Here is a 23146-nt window from a genome sequence, read left to right on the forward strand (position 1 = left end):
AATTACTAACGATAGCATACATAAATTAATTGTCTATCTATCTATCTATCTATCTATCTATCTATCTATCTATCTATCTATCTATCTATCTATCTATCTATCTATCTATCTATCTATCTATCTATCTATCTATCTATCTCAGATGTGAGAGAGGAATAAACATGATCACAGCGCCCTCTGCTGCTGTTGTTGTTAATACACACTGTTTGGTGACGTCACATCATGGCGCGACACTTGCTGTCTGTAAACTGCATGTTTCGGTTCACTCGAGGATACAAGAACAGTCAACGACTCAAACACACATGTTGTGGATCATCATGTACTGATGCCTCGAATCTGTGTGTGATTCATGACAGACAGAATCAGCGCTTCACAATCACTCTCGACTGCGACGGTAAGAGAAAATAACGTTATTCATTCTGTCTCAAACCTAGAGAGCACAAAACAGCAGATTCAGTCGCTGGTGTCCACTAGATAGGCAGCACTCTAGTTATGAGCCTGCATCTCTGATAACAATATCCCCAGTGTGTGTGTGTGTGTGTGTGTGTGTGTGTGTGTGTGTGTGTGTGCGTGTGTGTGTGTGTGTGTGTGTGTGTGTGTGTGTGTGTGTGTGTGTGTGTGTGTGTGCGTGTGCGTGTGCGTGTGCGTGCGTGTGTGTGTGTGAGTGTGTGTGTGTGTGTGTGTGTGTGTGTGAGCAGGAGCAGCGAGTAGTGCAGCACTGAAGTACACTATCACACATGATCAGCTGGTGGAGTTGATGTCTACTGAGGTCCCTCAGTCTCACAGGGGAAAAGGTGTTGCTGCACACCTGGCGAAGGTCAACCCGCTTTACACTCCCTCACTTACTCAAGCTCTGCTGTTTAACTCAATCCTCCTCTTCTTTTCTTCTTCAGGCTGCGCTGGATTTCGTTGTTGAAGAAAACATGAAAGCGAGGATCTCCTGTTGGTACATTAGGAAATATGTGGATGAAAATCCACATCTGAGATACCAGACTCATATTGAAGATAAATAAAGGCAGAATTTAACCTTCAACACATTAACAGTTTATACCTCCATGTTGTATTTTATGATCATTTTATATAAGTTTTTTTATAAACCATATAAGTGATAACTCTACTGCTTAGCAACAGCATAGCAACCACCCAGGAAACCCTAGTAACCACTCATCAATGTCACTTTTTATTAATTTCATTTTCTGTGACCTTGCTGAATAAAAGCACAATTTTCTTTATCTTTTTTTTTTCTATCTTACTGACTGAGTTTAATATTTAAATATATTTCAATTCACAATTTTACACTCTATAAAAGTGTCAGTTTTAACACATGTAGTGAGTGTGTTCAGGGACAACACATGTTGTGTCAAATTTAAGACTCACTGTACTGTACATTATTCAGTTATTCACGCTTCAACCCCTAATAGACAATGCTGCGTTTGAGAAAAGTTCATGAAGAGTAAACGGTTAATCAAATTCACACTTTGAATCAAACTAAAATGTGACAAAATATTGTATTTAAATAACTTTTATTTACACTGGCCTGTTTGTTTGAGAACATAGAGAACACTGCATACAATGAACATTGAGTGTCACGCACTCTTATAAAACGATGTGTTGAAAACAACACAACCTGTAAAAAAAGATGTTAAAAATTACATTTTGTGTAGAGCCATAACAAACAACTTGTGTAATTTCTTAACACATCTCAGTGTTTATATAAGGACTACACATTTTGTGTTACCTTTGACACAACTAATGTGTTATTCCTCTTTACACAGAAGTGTGTCGAAACCTTTTATACACTAATGTGTTATAGTTACACAACTTGTGTCAGATATGTGTTATATGTTATTTTTGATCAATCTGAACCGAACTTGGATCGGTCAAGGTTTAGATGTTGATGTTTCATTGAATGTTTCATTTGAAGTCACCAGAATCGTGATCAGATCAACTCCTCGGCGACCTCAGTGGTAGCCTACGGCCCAGCTACATATTAAAGCTTAGGTGTCCCACAGTAGTTTAAGGGCAAATGAAGCTTTAGTGAAGCACTGAACCACTTAGAAGAATTGTTTTGAAAACGGGTTCATTACTCGAAGCTTCAGTAACAGCGACCTCGCCTGGTGAAGTGCCAAGGCTGCATCTAAATTATCCCGACTAGATAGTGGACAGAAGGCTTTAAGACGAGTGAAATAAATCACCAGACTGCCATCACTATCCCACTGTGCCCTAATTAACCCAAATCATCTGTCAGTAAAAAAAAAATATTTTTTTACTTCTGAAATGAATAAATATAATTATTATTATTTATTTGTTTTTTTTTCATTTTTAAGTGGACACATCTAGTCTCTAGACGTAGAGAGCTCGTAGCTTTACGTCATCACGTTCAGTCCAGTTTGGGGCGGGGCTTGATGTCGCGGAACTCACCTGTCAGTCTGGAGAGTGAAACCGAAAGCGTCGAATCAGAAAAATAGACGCCATTTCAGAGAATTCAAGATCAGAAATGGCTTCACATGTCACGGTAAGTTTGTTTAATAGCTATAATATCAACATTATTATCAGTAAAATAAATGTAATAGGCCCATCAATAGCATCTATCTGTAGATCGAGCATTTGCGTCTAAACATGTCGAACTCAAACTCGCTAAAGGTGATCGCTACGTCACGGTGGAAACTAACACTCACGTGAATTGATAAACTTGGTATTTTATTTAAAATCCTGGTCTAGATAGTATCGGTCGTGGTTTGGTTTGACTGTAAATAACCATATGTGAATATATAGTTAACCCATAAACCGCAATAGTAAAGTTATGTGAGTTTATCGAACAATGACCAACCTTGTCTAAAGTAAACCGCAGCCGAGTCCAAATACAGCAGCCGAGACTGACATGAACTGTGCTGCAATCTGCTTACAAAACTGGATGATGAGTGTAGATTTATGTGCTGTAACTGAAAACAATAATAAACAAAACAATGTAAACACAGAAACACGTAAGAAAGTTGAAGTTGGTCTGCAAGTAGGCCTATCATTTAGGGTGGATGTAATAATCCGAAGTTCAGCGTCAAACTTCCTTATTTTTGATTAGTGCAACACAGCATTCATTACAGGTCTGTTAAACAAACCCACACACTTTGTAAAGCACAACTACAATATCCCAAAGGAATGCAAGGTGTGCAGAACTTTTGATTTGGGTAATTCTGTTGGATCATAATTTAGGCTTCTCTCTCTCTCTCTCTCTCTCTCTCTCTCTCTCTCTCTCTCTCTCTCTCTCCCCCTCTCTCTCCCCCTCTCTCTCTCTCTCCCCCTCTCTCTCTCTCTCCCCCTCTCTCTCTCTCTCTCTCTCTCTCTCTCTCGTACTTAAACAATATCAGTATTGGAAATAGTGCTGCATGATTAATCGCAATTAACCTGAATTCAAGCTTTAACCAGTTTGGCTTAGTGTGATTATGAAATCGCAAAGGCTGCGCAAATCTTTTTATTTTAATGCGCTGCTGGACAGTGACGGACGGCTCTGTGATAAGTAGTAAATGCTGCTCCATCTGAAACCACTGCAAGTTTAATGTGCATTTGATAAAGCAACACACGTCAAACATCTTTCCAAACATGAGAAGCATAATGAACCTCTTGTTCAACAAATTGTCCGGTCAATTTTTTACCGGTCCAATAAGCGATAAGAGGGAGTGGCTGAGAACGATGACGTTGGGGATAAACTACGATAAAACCTGTTGGAATGCATCTTTTTCAGCGATTTTTTTTGGGACCGTATCAGTGAACACCCCTGACCACTCGGTGAGTTTCACGTCTTTGTAAACGAAAGTTTAATGTGTTTTTAGGAAGGAATCTTCCTAGAATCACACCTAGACAAGAGGTCTGTGGATAAGAGTAAAACTTTAACACACAATAAACAATATAAATAACATTAAATCAAACAGTCCATGTCAGAAAGTTTATGAAATTAGAACAATCTAGTAAAACCAAAGAGTTTCTTTTTAATTTAATTTCCAAATCAAGTGTATTATTCTTGTTTTTGTTTTTTGCCACACACAGGCTTGATATCAAATCTATCATTTACGTACCTGTAAAATGAGTGTGAATGAGAAGAGAGAGGAGGAGGCATTTGTGGACACTCAGAGAGCACCATCTCCAGTATTCAGCTATGTGTCTATGAAGAGTAACAACTCCATGTATCAGCCCCCTAATCTCAGTGATGGACCATCTCCAGGATTCAGCTGTGTGTCTATGAAGAGTAACAACTCCATGTATCAGCCCCCTTATCTCAGTGATGGACCATCTTCAGGATTCAGCAGTGTGTCTATGAAGAGTAACAACTCCATGTATCAGCCCCCTTATCTCAGTGATGGACCATCTTCAGGATTCAGCTGTGTGTCTATGAAGAGTAACCACTCCATGTTTCAGCCCCCTTATCTCAGTGATGGACCATCTTCAGGATTCAGCTGTGTGTCTATGAAGAGTAACAACTCCATGTTTCTGCCCCCTTATCTCAGTGATGGACCATCTTCAGGATTCAGCAGTGTGTCTATGAAGAGTAACAACTCCATGTATCAGCCCCCTTATCTCAGTGATGGACCATCTTCAGGATTCAGCAGTGTGTCTATGAAGAGTAACAACTCCATGTATCAGCCCCCTAATCTCAGTGATGGACCATCTCCAGGATCCAGCTGTGTGTCTATGAAGAGTAACCACTCCATGTTTCAGCCCCCTTATCTCAGTGATGGACCATCTTCAGGATTCAGCTGTGTGTCTATGAAGAGTAACAACTCCATGTATCAGCCCCCTAATCTCAGTGATGGACCATCTCCAGGATCCAGCTGTGTGTCTATGAAGAGTAACCACTCCATGTTTCAGCCCCCTTATCTCAGTGATGGACCATCTTCAGGATTCAGCTGTGTGTCTATGAAGAGTAACCACTCCATGTTTCAGCCCCCTTATCTCAGTGATGGACCATCTTCAGGATTCAGCTGTGTGTCTATGAAGAGTAACAACTCCATGTTTCTGCCCCCTTATCTCAGTGATGGACCATCTTCAGGATTCAGCAGTGTGTCTATGAAGAGTAACAACTCCATGTATCAGCCCCCTTATCTCAGTGATGGACCATCTTCAGGATTCAGCTGTGTGTCCATGAAGAGTAACAACTCCATGTTTCTGCCCCCTTATCTCAATGATGGACCTGCTGTGACCTCTGACCCTGCGTGAGTATCATTCACTATCTGCTAGAGCTGCAGGATTCTTTTTTGTTGTTGTTGTTAAAAATAGAGATCACGATTCTGAATAGACAACTAAACAAAATATGTAATTTACTAGAGGTTCTGCTAGGGGTGGGAGATATTGACAAAAATTAATATCTCGATATTTTTTTCCAATATCTCGATATCGATATTCAGACGATATTTTTGCAATCCTTCAAAGAAATGTGTGCAAACAGGCAAAGAAGGTCCAGCTGGTCTTTTGACTTGCTGCATTTGACCTATCATTGTATAGAATTACTAGTACAGTACATAAAGATATGAGACATTATTGATTTAAACATGAACCCAGTTACTGTACTAAATATTTATTGTAATACAAGAACAGTGCTTTTTCAATACACTATATGTACGTAATAAATTAACTTTGTGCTTTGCAAATAGGCGGTTCACAAAATTCATGGTTTGTTTCGATACGATACAGTGATGTACGTTTTCGATACAGCAAAAAGAAAGAAATGCCAGATAAATGCAAACAAAGCATATGTTGCCTTTTCTATCAGCTATTTCATTAATCGTTCATCTGCTTTACTCTTAACGTTTTTGGATTGTTGCTTCAACCTAAGAAACGTCATAACACACAGGTAAGAACTCCGTAGTTGTATTGCAAAGTAGTAGCAGCACTTACTCTCGTGCAATTGAGGAACGATCGTGATTTTGTACAAAAAAAAAACATAAAATACAGTCAAACAAACCCCATACAGTATTAAAATCGCTTCATATCATAGTTTAGAAGGTTATAGTGTGTGTTATTTGTTTTCTCTTTAATTTCCTTCAGCTCTTTTCATGTTTGGGGGGTCTGATTGTACAAATTATGAAATATTCGATATCCCAATTTTGCATATCGTCCAGACAACAAATTGGATATTATCGTCTAAACGATATATCGCACGCCTCTAGGTTCTGCACAAATTTTAACTGCTGCAGTCTATTAAAAAATATCGAATTAATTTAAATTAATTATAATTATTATTACTTTAGTTTTTACATTTGAATGAATGATACACTGATTTTCTTGTTTCATTACTTGAGGAGTCAGCATTTTTGAACAAATCTCTTGAATTATTGATTCAATGACCAATACATTTTATTAATAGTCACTTCTCGCCACCTACTGGTGCGACGATGTAATTCATAATATCTTTATTTACATATTTTAAGTGTAAAGTTCCCTATCTGTCAGTCATGTTCAACGTAATTTGGATACTGACAAATGGGGTCTCAAATGGGAGCCCCAATCCCCTCTGAGTAGTAGAAAAATGGCCAATGAAATTGGTGAGTGAGATTTGCATACCATTCCCCCGGGCATACGGTTATGAGCTAGCCGGCAGCTCACTCATACAGATTTTTGCTTCTGAGCCGAGGGGCTGCGCACAACAATCGCTCTTTCCAATCACCTGCTATTAAAGATTTTCTAAAAGAGCTGCAAAGAGGAGATCTCTCTTTGTTGGAAAGATCAAGGCGCATTCAGCAGTGTTTCTCCAGCTAAGGCAGAGTGCACAGTTAAGTGCTGTGACTCCCCCCGGGTGCTTTGGCGTAAAATAACAAACGTACCTAAAAGAGCAAGTATGGGCGGTGAGCATCTTTTTAAATATGCCTTTCCGTCCTTGTGTTTTTCTGGATGCGGTCATTTCCTGTCCTCGTCTGATGGCCACGGTCACTGCCTTACGTCTGGGCCGCTGAGACTGCGTTCGTGGATGATTCTTGTCCTAATTGCAAGAGCATGACCATGTTGACATTACGGTTGTGAATCTCCTTCAATCTCCTAGAGTCCCCTCTGCTGTTACCCAGACCGGTTCCTCTGCACAGCACCGGGCTGAGGTGGTTAACACCCAAATCAGTTCTTCCGAGTGAGGAAGCTATTTGGAATTACCCCGGGTATGTTGGTTGTCCCTCTGGTGCCGCTCACGTGGAGCCTGAGAGCCTGACTAGCTCTTCCCAGTCCTTTCCCACTGGCTCATGTGGACAATCAGACTCGGCTACATGATTCAGTTAGCCAGGCATCTCCCCAAGGTTCAGCTGCGTCCTTTTTACCTCAGTCGCAGGCAAAGACGCTGTGCTGCAAGCGGAGATTGTGGTCCTCTTGGTGAAGGACGCAATAGAGCCTGTCCCTCCAGCCGAGATGAAGTCAGGGTTTTACAAGATTGGTTACGAGCGATCTTGGATCAGCGAGTCTTGAACTGGGCCCTTTCTCAAGCTCCCCTTCAAGATACTAGCGGAGAAACACATCACCATGTGTATTTTCCCCCTTAGATTGCTTTGCAGCAATTGACCTGAAGAATGCATACTTCCACATCTCCATTCTGCCTCAACACAGACCGTTATTTCGGTTTGCTTTTGAGGTTGGGGCGTATAAGTACAAGGTCCTCCCCTTTGGGCTGTCCCTGTCTCCCTGCATCTTTACCAAAGTTCCGGAGGCTGCCCTTGCCCCGCTAAAGAGGACCTATTAACATTGAAGAATTAGTGGTTAAACTTTATTTATAATACTATTCCTCAGCAATTTGAGCACAATCTTTTGTTTATAGCTTTTATTTTGCATTATTTGCAACTAGGGTAACTAGGCAGCTGTGGTATATGTTTCTGGCTTCAGAAGTCATCTGAAATACAGACGTTGCCACAGTTCTTCTGGATTCTGTCTCAGTTTTTTCTGTTTCTTCATGTATATCTCATTATGATCTGAAATGTATCTCTGTTTTTCTCAGTATCATCAGCAGGAAGAGAAAGATAGCAGCTTCTCCAGTATCCAGATGTGTGTCTATGAAGAGTAACAGATACATGATTCACCCCACTGACCTATGTAATGAAGCCGTGCCCTTTGACCCTATGTGAGTATATTAATGTACACTTAAAAATTTATTTCTTTACTCTTTTACTTACCGTATTTTCCGGATAAGTCGATCCGGAGTATAAGGTCGCATCAGTCAAAAAATGCGTCATGAAGAGGAAAAAACATATATAAGTCGCACTGGACTATAAGTCGCATTTATTTAGAAATGTATTTCACAAAATTCAAGAACAGACATTTAATATGGAAAGGCAAGTTATTCAACTACACAATAGCACACAGAACAACAGGCTGAATAGGTGTCCGGTATGTTAACGTAACACATTAACAGTTATTCAGCTACACAATAGCATAAAGAACTGGGAGGCTGAATAGGCTAAATTAACATAACACCGTGTCCTAACCAGTTGCGATGCGATAAGATCCAGCGACAAATAATTTGTCTGTCCACACTAGACGCGGCGCGACTGCGAGATGGGTAAAAATCAATCAAAACCCACAGCCAGTCAGAACAGCGTGTGGGCGGGCTCTCGCGTCAAGCGCACGGCACCAGAGAGTAATCTTGACGGCAATCTTAAGAAAATGGATAAGTAGCTACATAATCAAATTCACAAATATTACACCATTTAAACATTATTCAAATACATAGGCTACTGAGTTTCTAAAACTATTTTTGTCAAATAATACACTTGTTTTACAGTTTGAACATTCTTGTTTTCATTTGTTTAATTTCAAGATCTGAGGTGAACTATCCATGGTTGCTTTTACAGCTACAAAGCTGGAGCACTAAATGATATTCAAAGTCACATTACACACTGTTAACATTAAATAAAGCACATAAACAGTAGCTGAGATTATCATTGCCACACTTTGTGTTTGTTGTTCCAACACGATGTCGCAGAAAAATAGGAACCGTTTTTAGGACATAGCTGGTTAGAACAAAAACTCTGATAAACATGGTGTTGCGGCGCGTTACGGCATTACGGCACGTGTAGTTAGGACACGGTGTTATCCAGCGAGTCCAACAAGCAAGTTACCGGTAAGCAAGTTCACCAAGCTCCCGCGATCTCATTCCACATCACTGAATTTCTTTATCCTCTGTGTTGCTTCTGAAACAACAACAATGTTTTCTCTTGGTTCATGAATTCATTTTGATTTATAAGTCACACCTGACTATAAATCGCAGGACCAGCCAAACTATGAAAAAAAGTGCGACTTATAGTCCGGAAAATACAGTACTGGTTTGTAAAGAAGGACTACACGCCTGCGCACATGTATATTAAAACGCGCATACCTATAGATTAAACACGTAATACGCATGTGCATGCCATCAGCGTTCTCACAGGTTCTATTCCATAACCTATTTAAAGGTTTGCGTTCTCGAGCCACCAGGCACTGTCTTGTGTAAATGAGCGGCTGGAGCACTTTGAGGGTTTTAAACTGTTTGAACGGTGTCTAAGTTAATAACTAATGATCCTTGTGACGGAAGTGAATCAATCAAAACTAACTTTAGCTGGACAATAACTTTATTCTAGAGCTGCTGTAAAGCCAAACAATCTCTGTTACTTTAATCTCCTATTATCACTGTAAAGCTGCTTTGAAACAATCTATATTGTTAATTAAAAGCACTTTATAAATGAAGGTGACTTGACTTTGCTCTTACTTCATTTAATTTAGGAAATGTTTTAAAACTCATTTAATTTTCATTGGGTCAACAAAATTTAGTTGGATTACATCAACTTTATTACGTTTGTCAAACTAAATCTTCTTACATCATTCCATGTAATTTAATGAATGTACTAAGGTATATTTAATTATTATTATTTTGTTGATACTATTTAATTTAATCAGTGAGAGAGAGAGTGAGAGTTAACAGATGAAATAAGTAGGCTACAAAATTGCCATTTATGAATGAAATTGAACTCTGTCCCTCTAGGGGGGTTGGGGGGCATGCCCCCCCGTAAGAAAATTTTGAGCTTTTTAATATTAAATTCATCAATCTGGTGCACTTTGAGAGTTCAAAATTAAAAGCTCCAACCCATATTCAGTGTGCAAATTAAACAAAGAAAAATGGGAACCTCTTTTAGATGTGTCTGTCTACATTACACTACTACATAATAATAGTTATATTATAATATTAATCCCATGATAGTAATAGCCATATATTGTAAAACAAATACACTGAAAAATAAAGGAAACTTTCATAATTAGTTTTGTACTAATTTATATACTTTACATTAAAGATGTGATTGGTTCAGCCCAGTGTCAATGGGCCGCTGATCTACGTGTTTCACGAAAAATGTCAGAAAAAAAAACTAACACTGACAACTTTTTTGACCAATGGATTACACCGGCACTAACACAGCATCGCCAATTAATACAAATAAAAAAAACTAACGGGTCTCCGATGTACGAGTTTTATGGGCTATTAAGACAAAAAAAAAATATATATATATATTAGATGTATCGGCCCAAAAAGCACCGGGAATCTCCCAGTAGCCCCGATGGCCAGTAGGCTATGCGTGGACGTCACACTTTAAATCCTACCTGTTGCCTTTCACCATCCACTTATTTAGCTGCTGGCGCATCAATTGACATGCCATCTCCTTTTTCTCTCTTTCTTTTTCTATTTTTAGCCCCGACAGCTTTTTTACTTTATCCATGACAACTCACTACTCGTTCCTGCTCGCTCAGCGCTCACGGCGCCCCCGCCCGCTCGCGATATTATCCCCCCCTCTATGTCAAAATTCTATGATGGAATCTTATGAGGGCGCCTACTCTAGCCAGTTAGTCCTCTAGACGGTTATATAACATTGAGGAAATGCAGAAATTATTTAGAAATGCACAACAGCAGCTCACATATAGAAAATACCCCAAAAATATATTACATTTTTATTTATTTTTAATGCGCCGCATATAGCGCATACCCACTTTTTGCGCCACTGTGAAGCTAGCTGAACAAACTCTTAGTTTAAGAGCAGGTTTAGAGTTGACAAATCCAGAAAAATCCAACCTGGTTTAGATCAGCGGTCTCACAAAGCTCAGTATAAACTTTTCTGTCAACTCAGGTTTGATCCAGAGTTTGCAATTAACTCTGAAGCGCGTGCTCCTGAAAGTGTGACACGTGCGGCAAACGGCCAATCACACTGAACATGTAGAGCACCAGTTTGATTAACTTGTTTGACGACGCAATTCACTTCTCTTCTGAAGATTAAGAGATAATTTAGGCAGGAATAAACACCACTACAGCAGCAACAGTTTGAGAAGGCAGCTGAGAAGAAAATATCTGACTATATCAATACATGATGTGAATCAAAGAAATATGCCTAATAATCACATAGGAAATATGCCTTCACAAAGAGCTCAAATAAATACACATTGTTTATATGAATACATGTATTATATTAATTTAAAAGGAAAGTTTAATATTACTTGTCAATTAAAATAAGAATTATATGAATATATTATATGAATTAAAAGTAATTAGATTTCATATCATATAAGTAGTATAATGAATAATTAGCAAAAGATGAGCAATTTTGTCTCTAAATTTTTTTCACTATAAAATTTGGAGTGAGAGATACGGGGAAGTGGCTTTATCGCATCAGATACATGTCACTTTACTCACAGCTGATTGGTCCAGTTTGGGTTTGCGATCTCTAACCCAGAATAAAACCTGTTCCGGAGCAGGCTAGCTGTGTAGCGTAACACTTGTTTCACACATACTCAGATTGCAGTGTGTATCTTTTTGCAATTCAACAGAGTTATTAACATATGAACAAGAAGGCAAACAGTTTGAAATGATACCTTGCAATTCAGATGAAAGTCGAGTGTTAATCAAAGAACTTTCCTGATGAATTTGGTGATTGGTGAACGAACGTCAGTCACTTCAGTCTGAATCTAACAGGATACTTCAGTCGGTTCACTAATGTATCGGGCACTGACTAAATCAAACGTTTGTTCATGCGGCTTGTGAGTAGATCAAACTCCGCTGAGTTTGAGTTACAATTCTTATCACCCGATGTCTGTGATTTCATGCACCGATTAGGACCGGACTAACATCTATTATTAGGTCAAGGTGTGTGTTTTCTAGACGTGGGAATTACAGAAGGACATCTCCTATGCTTGCACGCATCACAGATGAAGTATATGTTTTTTTGTTTTTTTATGAATTACTTATTGATATAACTTTTATTTATTATTAAAACCATATTTAATAACCTTTTTTATGTAATTTTATAGAAGTGTCTCTTTATAATAAACCCACATAAGTGAGCAGAGACATCTAGACAAGTGCGTGACACTGATATTAAAATGGGCAGTCTTCGCAGTTTCCACGATTTGGCTCTATATATCAGTTTTATAATTTTATTTTTTCGTCAGATTAAATAATAGCATGCGAATGAGGAGAAGCGTTAGTATAATACAATGTCGGCAATCATTGACATTCGCATTTGAGAGTATTAGATTTCTCAGAGGACCGTTCAGTTTGCCGAAAAACATTAGAAAAAAGGTGATTTTCCATGGATTTTTTGGGAAAGTTGTGTGAGAAAAACACAGATATGGCAGATTCGGACAAATTCATTCAAAGTACATCTGTGAAACACACATTTCTCTAACATCCCCCTGGAAAACTAGTCCTGTCCGAATAGGGACACATTTACACCTCATGAAAAGGAGGATTTATTTTACCATTGTGTTAAGGATCCACCAGCTTTGATGGTCAGCTGTTGGAAATGGTAAACAAACTGAATTGTTGGACAACTTCGAGAGTTGCAAGGAAAACATTGTAGAGGAATTGCTTTAAGTGGCTTGTAGACTCTGACGTCAGAAGGTCTGGACTCTATCGCAGCTTTTCTTGGCCAAGGACCGCCCAAGAGGACGTTTGACTGACATAACGTAACCAATCACAGTTTGTTTTGTTCCGCGTCATGTTTAGGGGCGTGACAATATAATGTTGATGTTCCTAAAAATAACAGACCGACGTGCATCTAATAAATGATTAATTCTAAAAGGTTTTGCATTATTACTGCAACAATGGAGCTGCGAACTTAACATACTTTGAAAATCCAGGTTTAGATAATTCTGCCAATCGTCAGCCTCACCACAGGCTCTACTCTTCAGCACAATAGTAACTCACACATATCAGAAAAACTTTGAAATTCCAAAATAATACAATATTAAACACTAACAGACCCCCCATTAATATTGTGCAAAACTCATAAAATAACACTTAAGTTTAACATTTACTCTCCTTTAACAGTTAGAAGCAAAACATTCTGGGAACTAGACATCTGTTGTAACCACTGATTGTAACTCATTCTGAGAGTGTATACGTATGTGTGTATATAAGTGTGTACAATACATTTACATTTATATGGGAACATGTATGTGCAGTATATGTACATATTAAAGGGTCATGAAACCCTAAATCAAATTTTCTGAGATTTGAACAGAGGTATGTGTGAAATCAACTGGCCATAGATTTATTTCTTTTATTATGTAAAAGAGGTTTATTAAACAAACACTTCTTTATCATTTTGGTTGCGGTATGATTTTTAATAACATCTTTCAATATTAAAGATATTTACATATTTTCTCTATTTTGATAAATGTCTTTTCTGTTTGTTTTAATGTGTTTTCAGTGGTGGGAGAGCTGACCAGATCAGATATGTGTCCTGTCAGACCAGCACATCCTCCTCCTGCCAGAAACACATCAGTCATCATGACACAGAAGCAGCCCTGCAGCTCGATTCTCACCAGCCAGTGCATGAGTATCTGCAGAGAGTCAAAGACCAGCACAAAACCAGCATGAAGAACAGATATGAGAGCTTATTTGAGGGAATCAAACTACAAGAGAATCAGACCCTCCTGAACAGGATTTACACACAGCTGTACATCATAGAGGGAGAGAGTGAAGGAGTGAATGAAGAACATGAGGTGCTACAGATGGAGAAAAGTTACAAGACACTTCAAGACACTCCAATCCACTGCAATGACATCTTTGATCCTTCACCTGAGCTAGGATATGAGGACATGAGAAGAGAGAAGAAGGACAAAATCAAGTCTGTTCTTACTAAAGGCATCGCTGGAATTGGAAAAACCGTCTCTGTGCAGAAGTTCATTCTGGACTGGGCCGAGGGAAAAGCCAATCAGGATGTAGATTTCATGTTTGTTCTTCCATTTAGAGAGCTGAACTTGATTAAAGATCATCAGTACAGTCTTCACAGACTTCTGCTGGACTTTCATCCTGAACTTCGAGATCTGGACTCAAAGATTTATGATGAGTGTACAGTTGTGTTAATATTTGATGGTCTGGATGAAAGCAGAATTACACTGATGTTTTCAGACAGTGAGAAAGTTTCTGATGTGACTGAGACTTCATCAGTGGGTGTGTTGATGTCAAACCTCATGAAAGGAGATCTGCTTCCCTCTGCTCTCATCTGGATCACCACCAGACCAGCAGCAGCCAATCAGATCCCCTCCAAATACATCAACCGTGTGACAGAAATTCAGGGATTCAATGAGCCTCAGAAGGAGGAATATTTCAGGAAGAGAATCAGTGATGAGCATCAAGCCAGCAGAATCATCTCACACATCAGAAGAGCAAGAAGCCTCCACATCATGTGTCACATACCCGTCTTCTGCTGGATCTCAGCCACTGTGCTTCAAAACATCCTGAATAAAGATCTCAGTGCAGAAATCCCTCAAACTCTGACTGAAATGTACATCCACTTCCTCCTCATTCAAACTCATATGAGGAACCAGAAGTATGAAGAGAGAGATCCAGAGAAACTCCTGCAGTCCAACAGAGAAGTGATTGTGAAACTTGCTGAACTGGCTTTCAATCAGCTGATGAAGGGCAATGTGATGTTCTATGAGGAGGACCTGATTGAGAGCGGCATAGACGTCTCTGACGCCTCAGTGTATTCTGGGATTTGTACTGAGATCTTTAGGGAGGAATCTGTGATCTATCACAGAAAGGTTTACAGTTTTGTACATCTGAGCTTTCAAGAGTTTTTTGCTGCACTGTATGTGTTTTTCAGCTATTTACACAAGAATAGTGAAGTTCTGAAAATGTTCCTCACAGGAAAGTCCAGAACTCGGTGTGAGAATATTCCTCTAGATGTGTTTCTGAAGGAAGCAATGAATAAAGCCTTGGACAGTAAAAATGGACAGCTGGATCTTTTCCTTCGATTCCTTCATGGCATCTCGCTTGAGTCCAATCAGAGAGTCTTACAGGATGTGCTGATTCACACAGAGAACAACCCAGAGAGCAGCAAGAAAATAATCCAAAACCTCAAACGAGGTCAAAAAACCAATGTCAGTCCTGAAAGATGGATGAATCTGTCACACTGCTTGATTGAGATAAAAGATAGTTCTGTTGTTAAAGAAATGCAGGCATTTTTAAGCTCTAAAACAAAAAGAAAAAGTCTTTCACTTGCACAATGCTCAACATTGGCAAACATGATCCTGATGTCAGATGAGGTGATGGATGAGTTAGACTTTATGAAGTACAACATCAAATCAAAAGAGGGGAAATGGAGACTGTTACCTGCTGTGAGGAACTGCAGAAAAGCCATGTAAGTGTGTAGATCTAAGAATATTACAGCATGTAAACATAATGTGAAACAAGTTGTGATAGAGGTTTGATGAGTATTTTCTGGATTTGTGTTTTTGCTGCAAATCTTGTTTTAATTTTCAACCAAATTCATGTTTAGTTTTATGAAATAGATTGTTACTTTGATTTGATCTAAATTATATTAGTACTAATACAATAACCACCCTTAAAGAAAGAAAAAAACAGATTTCCCAGCAAATTTTGATTTAGTTTTAGTCATAGTCTTTTGACTAAAATGGCATTTTAGTTTTTGTCATATTTTAGTAATCTGAATTGTTTTAGTTTTAGTCTAGTTTTAGTCAACGAAATATAATAAAATTTTAGTACTAAAATCGAATGGGTTTTGTTAAATTGTAATGCATTAATTTAGAATTTCTCTAAAATGTCCAAACCCATTATATATTCCCATAGAAAACGTGTATTAACCTGTTAATATGAATATTTTTTTAAAGTTTGAACATGCAATACAGACACAGATTTAGCACTGTGACATAAAATAATATATTAAAATTAAATAAAAACACTTCTCCTAAAGTAGAACAGTGTTTTTTTTCAATTAATGATTAGTCTTTAACTTATATAGGCTACATCATTCTTTATTCTTTCAAGCAGAAATATAATTAATCCTTATTGAAGCTATTAAAGAGCAGTGAATGCTTTTCTCTTTTTATTTTGTTGTTTGATCAATATTAAGTGTACAGACAGCATTAGGTTTATTACGCACTGTCAATTTAAGACCGAGTGTGCAGATCCAATGCACTGCTGATGCACATCCGATATTCTCACAACTGTACGTTTTGTAAAGACATAACCCACTGTGTTTACGGTAAATACTCTCCAAAACGGACATTTAGACTTAATGTTGTGTGTATGTGTCCATTCAGACGCGAAAGAGAGCTCAATTCAGTCCTTGCGCGCATCGCGCTGTCTATGTGCAGGGCTGCACGCTTCGGGTTGTGTGTGTGTGTGTTCGCACAGAAAAACGTACAGAATAAAGTTATCTTTCGCGTCGTCACTCTTATTCAGATCTATCCATATGTCTGCTCTTCTTTTCTCCCAGACCAAATCAGTTCTGAATGTATCTCTTCCCCAATCGTCCCTCCCTAACATTTCTGTTTAATTTTTATTCGTTGACGAACATCAATACATTTTCTTCATAGTTGTCATCATTTAAAACAGGTTTTTATTTAATTATCGTCTTGTTTTCGTCTGTGAAAAAATGGCGTTGACGAAAATAATGACGAAAATGATTCGTCAACAAAATTAACACTGTTTCCCAGGTTTTCCACGTTATCACAGATTTCATGTGGGACATGTTCAAAAAACACGATTCCCATGTGAAAAGTACGTGATATTCATGTTTTTTTTCTATAAAGAAAAAAACAGTCGTATAAAGAACAAGAAAAAATATTTTAGCAACGTTATACATGTATATAAACTATTGCTTTTAATTAATCTTTATTAATTGATCTTTATTTTATTTGCTTGACTTTGCTGCAGTAAAGAGCAGAGAGTGAATGGTCAGCCATTTTTTTCTGTTGAAGCCTTTTAATCAAGGAATTATTGCAACCTTATGGAAACACCAGCATGCCTTTAAGCAGAGTTTTCCTTTTTCAGATTAACAGACTGTAAACTCACTGATCAGCACTGTGAAATCTTGGCTTCAGCTCTGCAATCATCAAACTCCTCCCTAAGAGAGCTGGACCTGAGTAAAAATAACCTGCAGGATTCAGGAGTGAAGCTGCTCTGTAAGGGACTGGAGAGTCCAAACTGTCAACTCAACATACTGAGGTTTATGTTTCACATTGATTCATTATTCAATATGTAAATGTCCAAGTACAGTTCCCTTTCTAGAATGTTTAAGAAGATGAATGTATGAAGTATTTCACATTGACAGTGTTAATATATAACAAACAATCTGCAGGGAAATGCTCCAAACAAACATATAATCATGTGGTGCGATTCAGGATGTCATAAAAAATAAATGCTCACTCTTCCTAACGCTAGGGGTTCTTCCGAAGGCTGTACAGAGACACAAACATATTGTTTAAACCAGACACTTAAAGGGAACATTCTAAAAAGATCGCCTTCATTCCTCATTAATTTGTCCTGTTGTCAGAAGTAGCTCAAGTAGGTAGATTATGTCAGAAATAGAACAGGCATCTGTCTACTGTCCGCAACAAGTGTGGACCGCAACATTGATTATAACTAGTTTATATTTGTTTTTGACGCAATGTGGTACAACATTCTGTTCACATTTGGGTTTGACTGGGTGTCATTTCCAACATCCTCATAATGAGCCATATTAGCACATCTGCCAATCTTACTAGGCTTCTTAATCTTTGTAAAAACTACTTCAAAAGTTGCAGTAAGATACTGAACTTATGAGTTAAAGTAGGCGCTGTTGTGGAGGCAGTCAGATGAAAATATCTGCAACAGTGTAATACCACAATGTAGCAGAAATGGAAAAAGATTTGTTATGGCTAGCCTGGGTTTCCCCATGCTGCCTTGCGCGCAGCACGATTTTATTCACGCTGCTAGGCAGCCTGGATTCCATGGACTAGATTTTCGCCTCAGCGAGGGGACCAATCACAGAACGGGGAGGGAGCAGCAAGACGATGACGACGTCTATGCGACATATCAACATGTGCACTGCAGATTTACCTTCTACCCTCATGTTTGTCTTGCACAAACGGCAATAGTCGCTGAACGCCATCGTGTACACATAAATCTATGACCCATCGTCTTCTTCCTCGTCGAATTTCTGTCGCTCTACATACGTCATCTGGTATAATTGAAATGATTGGCTATGAGCTACGTACAGGCGCATTTGATAGACCTTCGTAGCGCCCAATAAACGGCTCTGGACATCTGGGCAACGTCTGGGCAACATGTGGTTCCCAGACCACGTCTCAATGAGACTGGTCTGACGTTAGCCAGGCTAAGTTTTGGCAGCTGTGAGGAGAAATTTTTGTCTAAAGCTCATTGTATGTTTTTATGGTACAATGAACTATTATGTCAAAAGATCAAACACAATTTGATTATTCATGTTATGACCATTTTAAAGTGCAAAGAAAAGTAAAATTTTCAAAAGTGTCCCACTTCACTAGAGATGGGAATTGATAAGAATTTAACGATTCCGATTCCATTATCGATATTGCTTATCGATCAGATTCCTTATCGATTCTCTTATCGATTCTCATTGGGTGAGGGAATAAGTACAAATTTGTTTGTTTGTATTAACTCGTTTTAATATCTGATCAGAAGACACAGCACAGAGCACATACACAAATTATGTGTAGCAACCTCAGAACAAACCTAAAAGTAGGTGAGCTACTTCTCAAAGGAAAGTCCAGGGACCTATTAGCCTAGGGCAGTGTTTCTCAACCAGTAGGCTATGCCATGGCACGCTAGTGTGTGCCTTGAAAGATTATCAAGAAGAATAAACTTTAAAAAAACAACAACAAAAAAACTGCCATTTATGTGCCATAAAAACGAAAAACACAGACTGAAAACAGTCAAGGAAGAGCTTGTGCCTTTTGGAATATTAACAGTGCTCATTTGGATTCAACCTGAAACAAAACGTGTGTGCACTAGTGAGTGAGCGAGAGTGTGTGTGCGCGCGCGTGTGTGTGTGTGTGAGCTTGCGTTTGTGAGTGAGCGCGAGATAGTGTGTGAGTGAGCATGTGTGCGTTTGTGTGTGTGTGAGTGAGCGCGAGAGAGTGTCAGTGTGCGCTAGTGAGTGAGCGAGAGTGTGTGAGCGCGAGATAGCGTGTGAGCGCTAGTGAGTGAGTGTATATGTGCGCGCGCGCGTGTGTGTGAGTGAACGTGTGTGCGTTTGTGTGAGTGAGTGAGTGCGTATGTGTGCGAGTGAATGTGTGTGAGACGGCACGCGATGGCTGGTCGGAAAGCAACATCCTGTCCCGTTAAAGGCCTCATTATACTTCTGCGTCGAACTTCTGCCTCTGCCATGTTTGCCGCGTTCTGAATCAAAACAACGCAGCGCGTGTGTGACGTCATGACACATTTGCAACGAGTGGAACCGATATGCGGAATCGATACGCAGGCATGCTAATGGTTCCAAGGAATTGATTCACTGGGCACCGGTTCTGAAGAAGAATCGGTTCTCGGTTCCCATCCCTACACTTCACTAATTTTCACTCTTTCACTACTATTTTGCGTAAATGTTACTTTATGCATGTAAAGTAGATATAAGACTGTTTTACTATTGTTACACATGGACAATTGTTAATTATTTTCTCACAGACTATTACAAATCTACTGTCTTTTTGGTTTCAGGCCAAAAGTGAATGTTTATATCCTGCACTATATCTTAATTGTATAAATATGTCAGGGACTTTTTTAAATTTAATTCTAAGGACATGCAAAAAAAGAAAGAAAAACTGAACAAATAAAAAAAGCCTGAAATAACAACACTTTATAATAGTCTTGCAGTTGCAGGAATCTAAAAATATTGTGCTATGGGAAGTGAAGGATGGCCCTTGGAACCGGAGTTCCTGGCCATTTTCAGCATGTGAATAGTTATGCTGATTCCTAGCTCAGACGTTGAAGAATTAGACTGATTACATTGGCAATACAATAGAGTGAATATGCTGATTTTGCTTGGTTTCTAGATAAGAATTAACTCCTCCTTGCTTTCGTATGATTTGTTTAAATTTGTCTCCACCCCAAGAAGTCCCTTCCCCTTAGAATGTATAAATTTCAATATAAACTGCTTTAAAGTTAGACTGATTTTGGACGAACCCGCAGCCGTGTTACAATAAATAACAACTTCTGAACGCGATCCCAACTGTCTCACTGGTCCTTGCTTCGATGAAAGAAAAACTTTACAGCAGAAGCTTAAATTTGTCTACTATTTGATCAAAGGACATCAAAATGGCGTTCAACGTATTTATACCAGTATTTTGCCACTGGTGTTGAAGAGAATTTATTGTAACAGGATTACTACAGCTGTCCTTACTTTGCTAGTCACTTACAAAATAATACACAAATAATAAATTTTGCAGTGAACATTCTGACAGAGACAGTTCTTAATCGTCTTATATTCGGGTATATACGGTAAGCTCAAACATAAAAACTTCTTAATGCGGATTTTAGTCATATAATGTTGTTAAAATGTTATATTTAGCATTTTATATTGAGCTATTTGACACAACTGCTTAGTATAATGTAAACATTCTTTATTCATATGATTATACCCCAAATCACATGAAAATCACATATAAAAACATATACCATTGTAATTGTGTGTTTTAGGGATGTCAATTTTCACAAATTCCCATGATCGATCGTCGTTTAAATTAACGATCAATTAATCGATTAATCGTCAGCGTCTGCTGCAGTGGCATGGCAACAGCATGACAGGGTCTGCAAATCCTGCTCAAAACACTATGTTCCTCACCAAATGAATGAGAATGGTTTTTAATCTAAATAAAGGGCTAATAGGATTGTAAAATGTTTCGATGTGATTATTAAATAATTTATTTAATTTAATGATCAATCAAATATAAGGACTATTACTAATACAACGTCACCAACGCCGCCTCAGATGCGTGCAGAATGTGTGACTGTTGTGGACGTGCTCTCCCTGGAACAACGCACTGAAGACAACTAAACCCAGTGCATTCACAACGATTTAATACATAGTGTTCTCATGATATGTAATACTGTATGTCAGTCCCAAATTATTAATCGTTATTATTAGTCGTGCATTTCTGTTTGAGCTGCGCGCGCTGAATGAATAGGCTACCGTTAAACTGGAGCACTTAGTTTGCTAGCGTGTTATTTAACTCAAAGAAATGCATCCTATATGAGATTAATCCGATATATTAAAAATAAACGTATTACAAATTATTTCTGCACAAAATGACGTGAATGTACAAGTGAACTTGCACTAAGTTAAGTGTCATTCAGAATGACTCATGTGGACGCGATCTTCCTGGAGCAACGCGACACGACAACTAAACTCAAATAATGCACAATGTTTTATAGCAATATTGTTCTCTTTATAATGTTATGTAATATGACAGTCCTCCCAATAGTCATTATTAGTCGTGCAGTGCCGTTTGAGCAGCACGCGCTGAATCTGATCACGCTTTACTACAGCGTTAATTCAAGGGGTACAAATGCATCCAATATAAGATAAATCAGATATAGATAGGCATACACAAAATAAACATATTAATACGACTTACATTTGCACAAAACAAAAGGCTGCGAATAAACATGCAAACTTAGTCCTAATGAAGGTGTTAAATGGTCCCAAACAAAACGCGCTCGCTTTGTTTCACGGTTGAGCAGCACGCACGCACATGGACCTGCTTAATCGATGGTTGATAAGCTGTATCGATTAAATGTATTATCGACAATTAATCGATCGTCGATTAATTGTTAACATCCCTAGTGTGTTTATTAGCTTATTGTTTCATGTGTAGAAATGTTTCTTTTGGGTTTGTTCTTCATGGAGCTGCAGAGGAAGAAGTGTACAGGACAGCGTAATGCAAAAGGGCTGGAATATCATCAAGTAAGATGATTGAAAGCTGTAGGGCGAGTTAGAGAGCGCTGAGATCATAACTGACACAAACCAGGAAGAGGATAGACCGATATAGCTGCGTACGCTGTTTGAGCTCTTCAGATTGCATAATTCAGTGTGAAATGAATAGAAATGGTATTCTGTAAGACAAAATAAATTGCAACAGTGATAATAAATCTATATTTCTCCAAATATGCACACTGTTGTACTAAGAGCTCTAGCGGAAGCTGTTCAGTGAAGCTATGTGAACACAAATAAACCAGAGCAGACGTGAGTGAATATGAAAGATCTTAATTATTATATTCTAAATATAAAAAATTACAGATTTTGCACTCATAACATATATTAAGAAATGAGTGTCACTGCAACCCAGTTTTATCATAAACAGTGGTCCAATATCGAAGCTTGAGTCTGATTTTTTTTTTTTTTATGAAATCAGATTTACAGTCCACTAACAACGTTTAAATGTCTTAGGGTGTATTCACACCAGGAAAGTCCGATAGTTCACTTGCTTTGGTCTGGACCAGTGATGCGCGGGTCAATGTATAAACAACCCGCACCCGACCGACGTTTTCAATAACCCGCCCGCAACTCGGACCGCAAAAAAAAGAAAGAAAATATTGTACCCGACCCGCTTCCTGACCCGCGTTTTTTTAAAGTAGCTATAGTAAATGCTCATCGCGTCATGGGCCATAGACGGAGGAACTAGGGGTGCGCATTTTTCTGAATGCTGTACGATATCGCCTAGTGTTTTGTAATAAAGGCTTGATTTATTCATTTAATTCGTTTCATTTTCTTAACAATTAAGATGCTGCATGTGTTTCCAGTCAAATCGAAGTGCGCGTTTCTCCCCCGACTTTCCCAACAAAAACCCCGCCCCCTAGCAAATACATAAAACTGACATTACTGAGCTATATGCGTTTAAAAGT

The 23146-nt window shown here is 38.5% G+C and overlaps 2 protein-coding genes across 2 annotated transcripts in view; both read left to right on the top strand.

Moving 5' to 3' along the window:
• Positions 1-23146, top strand: part of LOC307003486 (NACHT, LRR and PYD domains-containing protein 3-like) — a 277559-nt gene that overhangs the window by 235287 nt on the left and 19126 nt on the right. The window contains exons 1-5 of the mRNA XM_079621929.1: positions 2398-2515; positions 4042-5204; positions 7961-8083; positions 13689-15626; positions 17282-17455. Coding sequence (XP_079478055.1) covers positions 4078-5204; positions 7961-8083; positions 13689-15626; positions 17282-17455 — 3362 coding nt within the window. The 5' untranslated portion in view covers positions 2398-2515; positions 4042-4077. Of the gene's footprint in view, positions 2516-4041; positions 5205-7960; positions 8084-13688; positions 15627-17281; positions 17456-23146 lie in introns of the transcript that reaches the window.
• On the top strand, positions 75-2298 carry LOC307003772 (protein NATD1-like). Its single transcript, XM_079622563.1, has 3 exons — positions 75-394; positions 699-817; positions 894-2298. Exons 1-3 carry the CDS (start codon positions 223-225, stop codon positions 1011-1013), a joined length of 411 nt encoding a protein of 136 aa, XP_079478689.1. The 5' UTR covers positions 75-222; the 3' UTR covers positions 1014-2298.

This window comes from Phoxinus phoxinus (genome assembly GCF_949152265.1).
Source record: "Phoxinus phoxinus genome assembly, chromosome: 1".
Classification (NCBI taxonomy): Eukaryota; Metazoa; Chordata; class Actinopteri; order Cypriniformes; family Leuciscidae; genus Phoxinus; species Phoxinus phoxinus.